The 14,462-nt window shown below is 32.6% G+C and overlaps 2 protein-coding genes across 2 annotated transcripts; one reads left to right on the top strand and one right to left on the bottom strand.

The window, feature by feature from the left end:
- The first annotated feature begins 2,452 nt into the window (after positions 1–2,452).
- On the top strand, positions 2,453–10,922 carry LOC105763505 (histidine biosynthesis bifunctional protein hisIE, chloroplastic). The gene is given in 4 exon segments (XM_052625661.1): positions 2,453–2,602; positions 9,422–9,635; positions 10,590–10,737; positions 10,740–10,922. Coding segments are annotated over 3 exon segments (456 nt in total). The 5' UTR covers positions 2,453–2,602; positions 9,422–9,467; the 3' UTR covers positions 10,880–10,922.
- LOC128035466 (uncharacterized) lies at positions 2,534–4,541 on the bottom strand. Its single transcript, XM_052625212.1, has 2 exons — positions 4,139–4,541; positions 2,534–2,937 (listed from the first exon to the last, which is right to left on the bottom strand). Exons 1-2 carry the CDS (start codon positions 4,539–4,541, stop codon positions 2,534–2,536), a joined length of 807 nt encoding a protein of 268 aa, XP_052481172.1.
- Positions 10,923–14,462: the final 3,540 nt, after the last annotated feature.

The following is a 14,462-nucleotide window of genomic DNA, read 5'->3' as shown; positions in this document are numbered from 1 at the left end:
ATTCAAAGAAAATCTTGGGGAAAAATGAGTTTGGATAAGACGGGGGGTGGGATGGCAGGGAAGTAAAAAAGTTTGGGGGTTTAGGGTAAAAATGTAAAATATTATAGTTTGGTATTCGGTTTATTCGAATTATTCGGGTTATTCGAATTTGAAAACTCAACCCGATTCGAACTCGAAATTCGAAAAAAAATTTGAATTGACTCGAATAACTCGATTCGTTTAACTCGAAATTTAAAATTTTTTTCGAGTGAAATCGAGTTTTGCTCACCCCTAATGTTTAACACATGTTAGATTTATCCCATCTTTTAACATATCAAATAGTATTGTCCATGTACTACTATAATTTCAAAATTTTCAAAAATAAAATATAGTTTTAACCATTAACTTTTAAGAAGATTTAAGTTAGTTATTGTCGATTGAGTCTTAGCTAGATTAACATAGGTATTGTTGACAATGTAGGAGGACGTAGGTTTAAGTGTGTTGAAACGTATTATCCTCCTATTTATGAGTTGAGGAGAAACTATGGATAATTCTAGGCATTGTATCAAAAAGGGTAGATATGATCAAAACTTATAATGAAATGTTAAAAAAAAAATTAGTTACCAAACTTTGAAAATTCATAATTTATTCACTAATTTTTATATTTGTCAAAGTTTATTTTATTAATATTTTATCTTTGTTATCAACGGTTTATTATCCATGTCTTTTATAATAATTTAACTGCTAATATTTTTTAATTTGCTACAATAACTAAATTTATTATTTTTATTTTTATTAAAATATATTGAGATAATACTCAAATAAGCATTCAAATTTTATAAAATTTAGAAATAAGCCTTCAACCTTTTATTTTTGAAATTAGAATTATTTTGTAATTTTAATTTAGTTAATTATGCATTTTAATTTTGAAATTTTGGTGAATAAATCCATTAAAATTCAATACTTGAACTGTTTGATATCCATTTCACCCAAATAAATTTAAGTACTTACTGTCAATCAAATGTTTTTCTAATCAAAATATGAAAAAAAGTTTAATTTCAAAACAAAATGTTAATTATTTTGCAAATTTTATAACCAAATTGTAAAGTTTCAAAATTAAATAAGCAGAGAAGAAAATTTCAAAAATTGACACTAAGTTTAATTTACTTTAGAAAATCACATAAATATTACGACATAGCCTATTAAATATTTTGGCAATGACGTTATATTATCATGTCATTCAAATATTGTGACTAACAACTAAGTGATTGAAAATTTCCATATTTTTAACTTTAGTTCTTAAATTCATCATTTAATAGTTAGATAATCAAAGAAAACTTCATGAATAAATGTGTGATTATATGTGTAATTTTATAATTATTAATTAATTTGCTATTATTAATAAGATGAATTATCATTTTATAATTATTAATCCTATAATAATGAAATTTGCTATCTATATTCACTACTATTATTATTCATTAGTTGAATTATCATTTTATAATCTTCGTAATAAAGAAATTTACTATAAATATCATTTGAATGCTATTTTCTAAATATTTATTAATTTAAGTTTAAACAAAATAATAAAATAAATATTTACATAATATATTTTAATTTTTAATATTTAGGTTGTTATTCTTAATTTTAAAACTTCCACTTATATATACAAACTAGATAAACAATATATATATGGTAATATGAGACATGATAAACAATAACATAAAAACATAATACAAATATTAACATAAACTAGATGAAAAAATATCATATAACAATTTTATAATAAAATTATATAAAAATTAAATGTTAGAATGATAAATTTGGAATATTAAAGATTAAAATGTTTTAGGTTGAATCACTTGATTCTCATCATGTATATGTATTTTTAGATTTACCAAACTATAAAAGATACAAATACCCTCAATTGTTACTTTGTAAAAGGAATAGACTTTTAGTAATTTTACAATTGAGTTGGGATTTGTTTAATGAGTGAAATCAACTTAGCCAAACACATTATAATAGTATAAATAAATACTACATTGTACACACCTACTATGTGTGTGAAAACAAATTTCTAATAAATTTATAAGAAATTGACATGCATATTAAATGTCTTTTGTTAAGATGATAAGATTGATAGAAGTAGCCTTCATATTTTGGATTTGAATCCCATCATCTATGTTTTTTTTTTGAATATTTATAAGATTGGGCTTTTATTATTTTCAAAACAGAACTTAAAGTGGCCTAGGCAAACAGGCAAGCCCAGGTCCCAGAAACTCAAAACAGAAGAAAAATCTAAAAAACAAAACCTTAAAAAGGCCCAGGAAAGCAGACAGCCCAAGACCTAAAATGCAGAAACGGAAGAAAAATCTAGAAACAATAAAGAAAACAAAAAGAAAACCGCCCAGTCAGATCATCAAAAACTGGCACCCATTTCCCCATTCACCATAATTTCCTCCACCAGTTCCTGTTCACCGAGAAGACCAGTGCACACTCCTCATTATTGAGACCGTTCTTCTCCCCCATAGATCGCTCCTCCACAAGACGCGGTTCAATTGGGTTCCTTAGCCCACTCTATCTCCATACGTTGGAGAGCATAAACCGGAACACTCCCTACCAAGTAAGCCTGTTCTCTGTTCTTTAAAGTCTCCATTGCCAGTATATAAGCTAACTGGTTCGCCGATCTATGTGCATGTATGAAAATGATACTCCAAAATCGATTTTTTTTCGTCTGAACATCTCTGATATATGCTCCAATTTCGGACTTATCTACTAGATCTGTCTGGCATTTTTTAATTACTGACATTGAATTTCCTTCTATTGTCACCACTCTCAATCCCATTTCCACCCCTGCTTGTATTGCCATCAAACATGTGAGAGCCTCTGCTGCAAAAGCAGACCTAGCCTCCGTGTGCACTGTCTTCGAGATCAAGACCTTCCCCGCAGCATCTCTCGCTACAATCCCCGAAGCAAACTTATTTTGCTAACATTCATACGCAGCGTCAAAGTTTACCTTAATGCCCACCCCAATCGAGGGTTTCCTTCCGTCCTGTACTCGAAAAAAGGTGTGGGTCTTTGCCTCAATCCCGTCAAACTCCTATATGTACCTTAAGATGAAAGTTGCTATCTCACTGTCTGATTGGACCCTCCCTTCGTAAACTCTTTTGGCTTTTTCAATCCACAAGGCTCATAGAGCACCAAAAAAAAAACGCCTTTGGGGTATTCAGCTTCTTTCAAAAACCTAGGTAACCCATTCAGAGCAATCTAAATCCAATCTAGACAGAACGTATTCGAAATTTAAAATCTTCAACACCTCTATTGTTACAGGACATTCACGAAGAGTATGGCATAGAGTCTCAACAACTATACCACATTTGGGACATGCTCTACTATTCACTAGTCTCTTATAATACAAGTTAGCAAACTTACGGATAAAATTCCACGATATCCTCCATATGGTGATCTTGATTTTCATAGGCAATTTAAGATTCAACAAATGTCTATAAAAGTTCCTTCAACATAACCTATCCTTAAGAAGACCACTCGCTGCCCAAATACTTTTTTCAAAATAAAGGAGGGTAAATTCCCTAACCTGACGTGTAAAAAATCAGAAGATGGATAATACATAGCTTTTAATACGCATGATAGTAAAGAGTTAGGCTGGTCAATAAGACGCCATCCATGTTTAGCTAAAAGAGCAATATTAAATTTCTCTAAACTACGAAAATCTATGCCCCATATACTTTTAACTCGCAAAGGTGACCCCATTCACACCAATAAATCCCTTTCCTTCTATACCCTTTTTGCCACCAAAACTTTGCTATAATACTATCCAACTCTCCACACAAAGTTTTTGGAAACAGAAAATAGGCCATTGAATACGTCAGAATGGCTTGTAAAACTAATTTTATGAAAAATTCCTTTCTTCCTTACGATACAAACCTCATACTCCACCCATCAATTCACTTCTTAACTCAATCCTTCAAGCCTAAGAAGGACGTCTTTTTCTTTTTGCCCACCATAGTAAGTAATCCTAAATACTTCTCTGAGTCATTCGAGTATCGAACACCCAACAATCCTGATTTCAGAACCCTATTATCGTCAAAAGTATTAGAACTATAAAAAATCGTAGAGTTCTCAAAATTTACGCACTAACCCAAACACATCTCATACTCCTTTAAGATCCCCTTCAGTATCTGAGTACCATTAGTAGTAGCCTCTCCAAATAAAATGTAGCCATTTGCGAATAGCAAGTGTGATACTTGAGGACCTCTCCTACTTGCTTTTGCCCCTTTTATCAAACCATCATGTAATGCAATCCTCATAAGAGCGGATAAACCTTTACTACAAATTAAAAAGAGAGAAGGGCTTCGTGGGTCGCCTTGTCGAAGGCCCTTAGTCGGTTTAAAAGTCTCTCCCCTCTTCCCATTGACAATAGCAGAATATGAAACCGATGTAATACAGTTCATTATAATACCCACTGACTCTTTCTCAAATCCCATACACTCCATCATTACCCTTAAGAACTCTCGTTCAACCCGATCATAAGCTTTACTCATATCTAATTTTAATGCCAAATAACATTTCTTCTATGTTCTCTTCTTCCAATAAGTATGCAAATTTTCATATGTTAGCATCACATTATCTGATATCAAACAACTTGGCACAAAAGTACTCTGGGCACTATCAATACAGACATTTAACTCATGCTGAAAATAATTAGTTACCATCTTTGTTACTACCTTATAAAAAAACATTACACATACTAATTAGTCTTAAGTGCATTAAATTCGATGGGTGAGGAATCTTTAGGATTAACACTATGTTAGTAACATTCATGAAATTAAGATCCTTACCATCATTTAAGATACCCAGACAATACGAGATAACATCGTTTCCCACAATATGCCAGCATCGTTGATAGAACAAAGCTAGGAAACTATCATCACCAAGAGCTTTTGTAGGACCCATACTCTTCAAAGCCACGCAAACCTCTTCTTTCATACACTTCACTGAAAGCCTTAGATTATCTTCCCTCGATAAACACTGTTCTACTCCCGTTAAAATATGCTTTGTATCACCTATCTCATTTGTTGAGAACAACTTTTAGAAGAATCCTCTCGCAATCTCATCCATTTCCCCTTCCTCCTTAGTTTCCCTCTCATTCTTATACCTCAAACTTTTAATCGTATTCATTCTTCATTGGGAAGCAAAACTGTGAAAGAAAATTGTTTTTTTTCTTCCAATCATAACCAATTAGCATGCGTTCTCTGCTCTAAAAAAAACCTCATCTTTGTTTATCTCTAAGTTGAGTTGTACTTTTGTATCAATAAGTTTAGCCAGATCCCTTTTTAAGCCTTCTTTACCTCGCTTGAATGAACCCGCTCACTTTCCCAAGCCCTGTCTTAAGCATTTCAATTTATCATAGATATTGCCTAAGGTAGAATTCCAAAGGTGTTTTACGTTCCCTTCGAATGATTCATCCAAAGTCCATGCTTCAAACTGGAACTTCGCCTTCCTCCCTTCCCTTTTCTCTTGTTCTGTAAGTATAAGGAGTGGGCAATGATCCGAATAAGAATGCAGTAGGTGTTGTATTCTCACAGTAGGGAATAAAGTCATCCAATCTGCATTTGCCACCCCCTATCAAAACGTTCCATTATATTAGTCTCAGGTAAATTTTGCCTTTCCCACGTGAACCACGTTTTACAATACCCAACATCCATTAGTCTACATTCCTCTAAAACTCTATGAAAAACCTCCATTTGACATTCCTCCCATGGCACTCCCCTTTCTTTCTCAAAAGAATACGTAATTCCATTAAAGTCACCACACACAAGCCAAGGTGACTCTCGTGTACGTCTTAAATTCCTCAACACATCCCATGCATCACTCCTACCACTAGCAAATGGAGCACCGTAAAACCTTGTGAACCTCCACTCCAGTTCCACCTTAGTCTCTTTAATAACCACATCATTATAATTCGTGGAGAAGCTCAGTTAATCAATAATAGCCAACTCCTTCCAAGCTAGACAAAGATCCCCTCTTGAACCATTAGTTGAAACCTCAATGCCATCTAAGAAACCACATCTCCAACTAACACCCTCTATCCTTCTTTTATTTAGTTTAGTCTCCATAAAGAAGACTGATTGGGAATTATACATCTTCAGTTTACGCTGAAGTCTTCTTATTGCCCGTGGACTCTCCAAACTACAAACATTTCAGCACATGATTTTTATTGCGATCGGTCGACTTGCTTTTTGACAATTGTCGATAATAGATGATCCCAGTCCATCAATCTTCCATCTAAGTTTCCCAATGACTCATTCACCAGTGATTCACTGATACTTCCACATTCCTTCTACGGTCTTTTCTTCCCTTTACCATTCTCTATGGGGCAATCTCCAAATCGTGCTCCATATCCATTTGCCCACTCCTATGTTGCAAATCTCCTTCTAAGTTTAACCTTAAAACAGGATCTATACGCCCTTCTGAGCCTCGTCCCCCCTCCCAAGATCCCCATCCAAATCCATACCAATCATAGTTATCCAACTTCACCTCTACACCTTTCCCCCTTAGCTAAGTGTTATTCATTGCTAATGCTCTCTTTGACTGAGCTCTCAGCGATAGATCCCATCCCATATCAACAACCTCTTTTCCCTTTGCCATCCAGATCTTACAGAATGAGTCATTATACCCTAAATGCCCACAATAAAAACAAAACATTGTCAGTTTTTCATATTTAAAATGAACATAATAACATTTTCCTCTGGTGAACATAACCTGCTTCTTTCACTTCAAGGGTTGCCTGACATCTATTTCAACTCGCACTCCCATATAGCTTTGTAAGCCGCTTTCTAAACTTTTAGTGTCATACTCCAAGAATTTACCAATAAAATCTCTTAATTGTCATGCTATACCTTCGAAATAAAAAGCTAGAGGAACACCATGCACGTGTACCCAAAACCATGTATAGATCAATGGTACCTTGGGTGGATCCTCACCATCGTACATTCAATGGAAGACCAACAAATGATTGTTAAAAGTTCATGGAGCCTCATTTTGCACACGTTCGAGATCCATTTTACGAAATAAAAATAAAAGAGAAATCTCTTCTCCCCTAGATTTGATATCTGAACCCTGCTTATCAGATGCCAAAGATTCGCCATCATGCATCTCATAGTTAGGAAATGGATTACACTCACTGTGAGGAAACACCTTACCAGACACAAATCAATGGCTTCCTTCGGTGAATTAGACTACCCCTGTACTTGTAGAATCTCCTCTGCTTCATTCAAAAATAGCTCTTCTAATTCATTCTCCATCGCCAATAAATCCCAATACTAACCAATTACAACCAAACACCTATCACGCCATCGTCGATTCCACAATTATTCACTAAAAACAAAAAAAATCCTAAAAAACTTTGCTAGAGAAGCAAAACAGAAACGTGCTATGACTATTTTTTAGTGTCATGTATGTATTTTTTAGATTTTATATAAAAAAATAAAAATATAGAAATACCCTCAAAACAATATTTACCACTTTGTAAAAATAAAGGGTTTTAGTAAATTTAGACTTGAGTTAGGACCCGATTGAAGGTGACACCAACTCAATCGAAACTTTAAATATTAGTATAGATAAAGAGAGAGAACCACTTACACCAGTGTAAAATGTAAAACTAAAGTGGTTTAACACACTTCCGTAATTTTTTATACTACAATTATTTTAACATTTCAACTGTTATATTTCATATTCTATTCATGTAGATCATGTATGTCAAGATTCACATAAATTAAAAATTTTAACTATTTGTTGTATGTAAAAAGAAACTTTAAACCATTAAATGTATATTAATATAGACAATATTTTAAATCAATATGACGAGATATCGGATCAATTTAAAATTTTACATGTATGACTAGTACAAATATCTTGATAAATTAAAAGATTAGATTATTTAAGGGGAGGATCCACTTATATGGTGTAAAAAATAAAGTAGTTTTACATACTTACGTAACTATTTATATGATTAATATTTTATCGATCCATCTGTTGAATTTATCAATATAATTGTACTTGTCATGCATGTAAATTTTCGAAATGAATTGATATTTCTATCATATTGATCTAAAATACTTTATATATTAATATATATTCAACAGTTGAATTTTTACATAAAAAATAGTTTGAAGTTTTAAATTTACATCAAATTTGACATGCATGATCTACATGAATAGATCATAAAATATAATGGTTGAATCGTTAAAATATTAATCATATAAATAGTTACGAAAGTGTGTAAAACTATTTTATTTTTGCATTATGTAAGTAGATCCATCCTATTGCTTAAATATTAATTGTATAAAATTATTTTTTGCATTATGTAAGTAGATCCATCCTATTGCTTAAATATTAATTGTATAAAAATTAGAAAATGGTGGACAACCATTGAATCCTTCCATCATGTACAAGTATGGTATATTCTCAATATTTATATGATATAAATGTAAGAAATTATAATAGATGCACTAATCTAATGCCCTTTTATTTGTTTTATTTGTTTCATTAAATTCATTGCTAAAATCGCCTGTTGCCTATAACACTATCGTGCTGTTTGGTTGGGTGTAATGGGTATGCCATTACAGCCCTATTTCGTGGGCTCTACTTATTCCGTCGTTTGGTTGGGTGTAATGCCCTATTACGGGCTTATTACATTACGCCTCTATTCTTAAAATCTGCTGCATTCTATTCCCTTCCAAAAGCTCAGTTTTGCTTCCCATTCTGACTCTTAATTTCATCTCGCCTGTTTTACCATCCCAACACAAAGCCACCTCCACCCTCTCCCTCCCAACATGAAATGTAAGTCGCCAAAGAAATCTTTTGTTTCAAGGTAACTACAAAAAAAAGCGGAGGACCGGCCACACCAAGTGAGTTTTTCTCAGATCTGATTCCATAACTTTTTCCTTCCTTTTAGCCGCCACAACTGCTTCTTCTTCATTCGCTCGCTGGTCGCCAGTCATCCGTGTCCATTTTCGGACAACAGTGTCTTAACAGTTCGTATTTCGTAGGACACCAATACGAGAGGGGAAGATCCGTGTCGGTGCTTCTCCATTGCCTGACATCCTTATACAAGAAAGGTTTTTTATTTGCTAACATTTTACTTCTCATTCTGTTCTCTGAAAAAAATTTGAATTTTGATTCATTCTCATATGACTCATCCCTTGAAGCAATATAAACTACAAACTGTGTGGCTTTATATTCAATCTCAACCTTAGCTAGGTTTACCTTCTTGTTGTGGTTCAAACAAGGGAGCAACTATATATGAAAAATCAAGTTTTATCTTTTTATAGAGGTTCACCATCGTTTTCACTAAAACTAACGACATTCTTCTAGTTTTTTTAGTTAGTTAGTAATATTGTTTTACTATTTTTATTTTTAGCTTGACATAACTGCAATCATAGCCGAGATTTACATTTGAAGCTTCAATGGCGATTTCATCTCTCCCTTGTATTCAACCTATAAGAGTTCCTTTCAAAGCTTGTAGCTTCTTTCCTGCTGGTGTTTGTGGTGGATTCAACAATAAGAAAATGATAAATGTTGTTGTTTTTTCTTCGTTGAGGAAAATTTCCAACGATATCTACATTGAATACAAGGTACTTTTTTCATTAATGTGCATTTGCTTGATGAAGTAGCCAACTGTTTTTAGTAATTATCTGCTTGTCTTTTACTCCATCAAGGCATTGACTGATTAAATGGTTTGCAAGCATGGATATTATACGGCTTTACCCCTTATCCTTGAACAAGAAGTGTTAAAATACTATCTAATAAAGTATATCTTTCCCAAATGAAGACATAAGGATAAGCTAGATTGATTAGCTATTAACGAATGGAGATGTCAGATAGAAGAAAAGGATTATCGAACTTCGAATTTGTTTAAGCAGTCTTGCACTAATAACTTACTTTGCCTTAGCCATGAATCCAGGCTTCTTTGCCACAACTCATGACCATTTGATGTTGATATTATTACTGGTAAGTTAGCCTGGCATTTGCAGGCCAAGATAAAATAGTCCTGAAACAGCTAATAATGTTATTAGTATTCCTCTAACCCTATTTTCATCTATGTGTTTTGACTAGTGATTAAGAATTAACTGGAATATGGGAGGTCCCAATCTTATTCATTATGGTATGAATTGTTACATATCTGGAAAATAAAATATAGGATTAGTGGTAACCATCTCTGGAAGGAGTCAAATGTTGCCTAGTACTATGAGTTGAGGTACTAAGCCATTGAGGGCTTGGTGGTGATTGGCAAAACCCTTTTTCTTTTGCCCCTTGTCCTCTATCTCTATGGTTTTCTGATTTCAGTTCTTTATTCTTAAAAATTAGATCTCTAATTTGTTTAAATTATATTGGTTGTGGAAATTTGTTTTATTACTAGTGAAAATACAATATGGTAGTTCTTTGCACTATGTAGACACATGGTTATAGTGAAGTTGTTATTCTTGTGCGGTATCTTATTGATTTTGTATATATATTCTCTTAGACTTACGTATATTTTGAAAAATCGCACATCTATAAGGACCTAAATATCTAAGTTTTAATTTTAGGTTGATACATTGTTAGGCGTTATCAAATGGGATGACAAAGGTTTAGCGTTGGCTATAGCTCAAAATGTTGACACTGGAGCCATATTAATGCAAGGCTTTGTCAGCGAGGATGCACTAGCTACAACTATCACTTCTAGGAAGGCAACGTTCTTGATCGATCACGGGCAACATTGTGGACAAAAGGAGAAACTTCCAACAATTTTATCAACATTTATGACATATTTGTTGATTGTGATCATGATTCGTTCGTTCTAAATAACTTTCTCATTGACATCTTATTGATTGCTTAATTTATACATAATTGAAACTTCTCCTTAGATAATTTACCTTGGGAAGCTTTGATGGTCCTACACCTTACAGGGGTTAGAGACATGCTATTTCACATCAATAGGTGATTTGTTTAAGGAGCAAGAAGTAAGCAGCTCTCATCTTTAACAAAAGTGCTGTCACAATCTTTTAGTTCTACTTCTACACTACCTTATACGGTATTATTTGCAAGTTCTTATTTAACTTGGTTTGTATTTGTAGGTTGAAGAAACTAACTTGGATTGACAACTTTATACTCATTAGAGGCTACAATTTCCAAAAGAGAATTAGAGTTAGCAGGGAAACATGGAAAGCCTTCGTGGACTAAACAACTCTTACTTGATGAAAACTTGTTGTGCTAAAAAATTCGGTAAAGTTATATTACCTTAAGCTACAATAGTGGTATGTGTCCCATAAAGAACTACAAAAAGTGAAAAAACAAAGAAAGTAGTGTTAAACCACTAATGAACATGTCTCAAAGTGTGTATATGGTATATGTCCCATGTTTTGAAGTCTTTACTCTTTAGCATGTCCAAGAGTAGACCTGTCCATGGTAAGAAGCTGGCCACGACTCGACGGTCCTTTGAAATATGGGAGGGTTCGGGTAAAAATATAGACCCGAAATATGGGTTTAAGCAAAAAACGAGGCACGTTTAAAAAATGGGCCGGGCTCGGGCTCAAATTTTTGGCTGAGCAGGCAAAGTTCAAATATAATAAATATATATTTTTTATTTTTATTTTTTAATTTTAAAATACTTTAAAAATATTTTTTTGTGTTTATTAAAAATCGGGCCGGACCGGGCTCGGGCTTATTATTTTTTTTCCTGGGCCGGGCTTGGGCAAAATTTTAGGCTCATATTTCGGGCAGGTCCGGGCCTAAGAGTCGGGCCGAAATTTTTTTCCAGGCCCGGCCCGAACCCGACCCGGCCTGGCCCATGGACAGGTCTATCCAAGAGTATGCGTATAGTATTTGCATGTTGAATTTTTTATAAGCAAATTAAGTGATCAGTTTACTAATGCAGGGGAGAAGCAGATGAGTTGTGCCGAACGCTGGAGGAGAAAAGGACAGTTCATGTATTGCCTCAGAAATGGCATTATGATCTACCATGCTATGGTTTTGCTAAGGCGCAAAGATGTAAAGATAGAAAATGTTCTAGAAGTTCTTCAGCGAAGATTCTCTCAATCGGGTATAGAGGAGAAGCAAAGCCGTGCATCAACTGAGAGTTAAATGTAAGCTGTACTTTTGCTAAGGTCTAGATTTGCAGCTTTTATCCCATGCTTAGGTTGTTTTCAATAAATTCGAAATAACCTACCTCTGTCATAATTACCAGTTTTTTGCTTTTCTTTTCGAAGTACATGTATTTTGATTTTACTTGACCTTTTCTTGTATAACAATAAGATGCATTTTGTTTCTTAAGTTCGCCATAATATTCTGTTTTTACTCTGTTTCTTGGGTGCTTGATGAGGAGGTCATAGGGTGAGTAAGGGTTGGGTCAAGTTTATGTATGGTATGACCACCATTCATATTTGTCCAAGTTGATAACAATATGAGTACATTTTATCTATATAAATTGTTAATCCAAGTCTGTTCAATCTTTAGACAAAATGAACTTTGCTAAACAAGTTATGCGTGCAATTTAGTTGGAGAGGTTTTTTGTTAGGTCATGTAAGACTTTTGTTGGTTAAACTATTACAAATTCAAGAGCAAATTGGGTCCTCTAATATAAAAATGAGCAATTTAGTCCTTATATAATTCTTTTTGAAGCAAACAAGTAGCTTTTGAATAGTTTTAATATTTTTCTTATCTAAATGCCCGTGGAAAAAATTGAAAATAAACATGTATAAAAGTTTAATCATAAAAAATCCATCTTTTTACGAAAATACAAAAAAAAAAAGAAGTTAAAATGAAAGAAGAAAACAACATTGAAGACCAAAATTGTTGCAATTCAAAACTAGAAACAAAAATAAAATTGAGAAAATAAAATTTACGTTCTAAATTTTAGAATTCGAAATTGTTGATGCACAAACAATAGAATCCTAATTTGTCAATGGACAGAAAATCACTGATGAGATGAGTTGAAAGGTGCTTTACGGTCGGAAATGGAATACATAATTGGGAATATGAAGAAAACCTTAATTCATTATGTTGTTAAGCAAATTGAACTTGGGTTGCTGATAGTAAAGTAACAATCATAAAATCATTATTCAAAGTCAAGTTCAAATATTTTAATATTTGATAGAAGAAATTGATGAAGTTTGTTGATAGAATCATAAGATTATTTAATACTAAGAATTTTATTAAATTATATATTTTTGTTAAATTATATTTAATAATAATTATTTTAAATTATATTTTATAGTATTATATATTATAATTTTAGTAAATTCATATATTTTATTAAATTATATATTTTATTAAATTATATTTAATAATAATTATGTTAAAATATGATTAAATTATTTATTATTTATATTAATAATCTTATTAAAATTTAATAACAATAACAATAATCATCTACCTAAAAAAATTCTGCTAAGGGTATTCTAGTCATTTTAGTTTTTTTCCTTCTGCTATTACAATATCATTCTATTCAACCAAATACAAAAATGCTATTACAGTTTTATTCCATTTCATTCAACCAAACAAAAGGATTACCTATTACGCTTCTATTCCATTAAGCTTCTATTCCATTACATCTCTATTCCATTACAGCGAACCAAACGTGCTCTATATGTATTATTTTCAGTAAAAACAATAAGAAGATTGTATTTCTATGTTCTGTCAAATTGAAGTTAATATAACATAATGGACTTTGTAAAATCATGGTTTAAGTTGGTTAGCTTGCGTCGCTCAAGGCATATTCCAAGCATTAAACTTCATCCACAGCTCACACATACCGCCAAATTTAGTAAAATCATGGTTTAAGTTGGTTACCTTGCGTCGCTCAAGGCATATTCCAAGCATTAAACTTCATCCACAGCTCACACATACCGCCAAATTTAGCAATGACTCTGCTTTTTGGTTCCCCCATTTTTAGATTTGGTTTTTAATCAACTTCACTTTGGCTTAAATATTTATTTTTTTAACCAATTTGGTATTTCAAGTTTTTCTTTATCTCATTTAAGTACTTGAGTTTGATTTCAATGTTTTATTTAATACCTAAATTTTTTTCTATCCCAATTAAATACTTATATTTTTTTACTAGAGAACATGTATCAAATATTCATTGGGTCACATAATATCATTTGGCCTAACTACCAAATTGAATATTAAAGCCAAATTCATGTGCCAAATTGAACCATGAATCCTAACTCGGCTTCAAGATGATATTTTAGCCCTTTACTAAATTATTTAATAATACTTGACCAAATGAAAAGTATTATTATATATCGATGTTGTTAAATCAGATTGGATCGATCGATTGAACCAAACAAAAGGATTGAACTGATTTCAGAGCAAATCGCTCAAAACTAATAAAAAACCCAAAATTTGGGGGGAAAATAATGTTTGAACCGGTTTATAAAATTTTAATTAAAAAATAGACATCTAAACTATGCAGCTTTTCC

Source organism: Gossypium raimondii, chromosome 12 (assembly GCF_025698545.1).
Source record: "Gossypium raimondii isolate GPD5lz chromosome 12, ASM2569854v1, whole genome shotgun sequence".
Classification (NCBI taxonomy): Eukaryota; Viridiplantae; Streptophyta; class Magnoliopsida; order Malvales; family Malvaceae; genus Gossypium; species Gossypium raimondii.
Note: the sequence above shows the minus strand (reverse complement) of the source record. Positions and strands in the feature narration are given on the sequence as shown.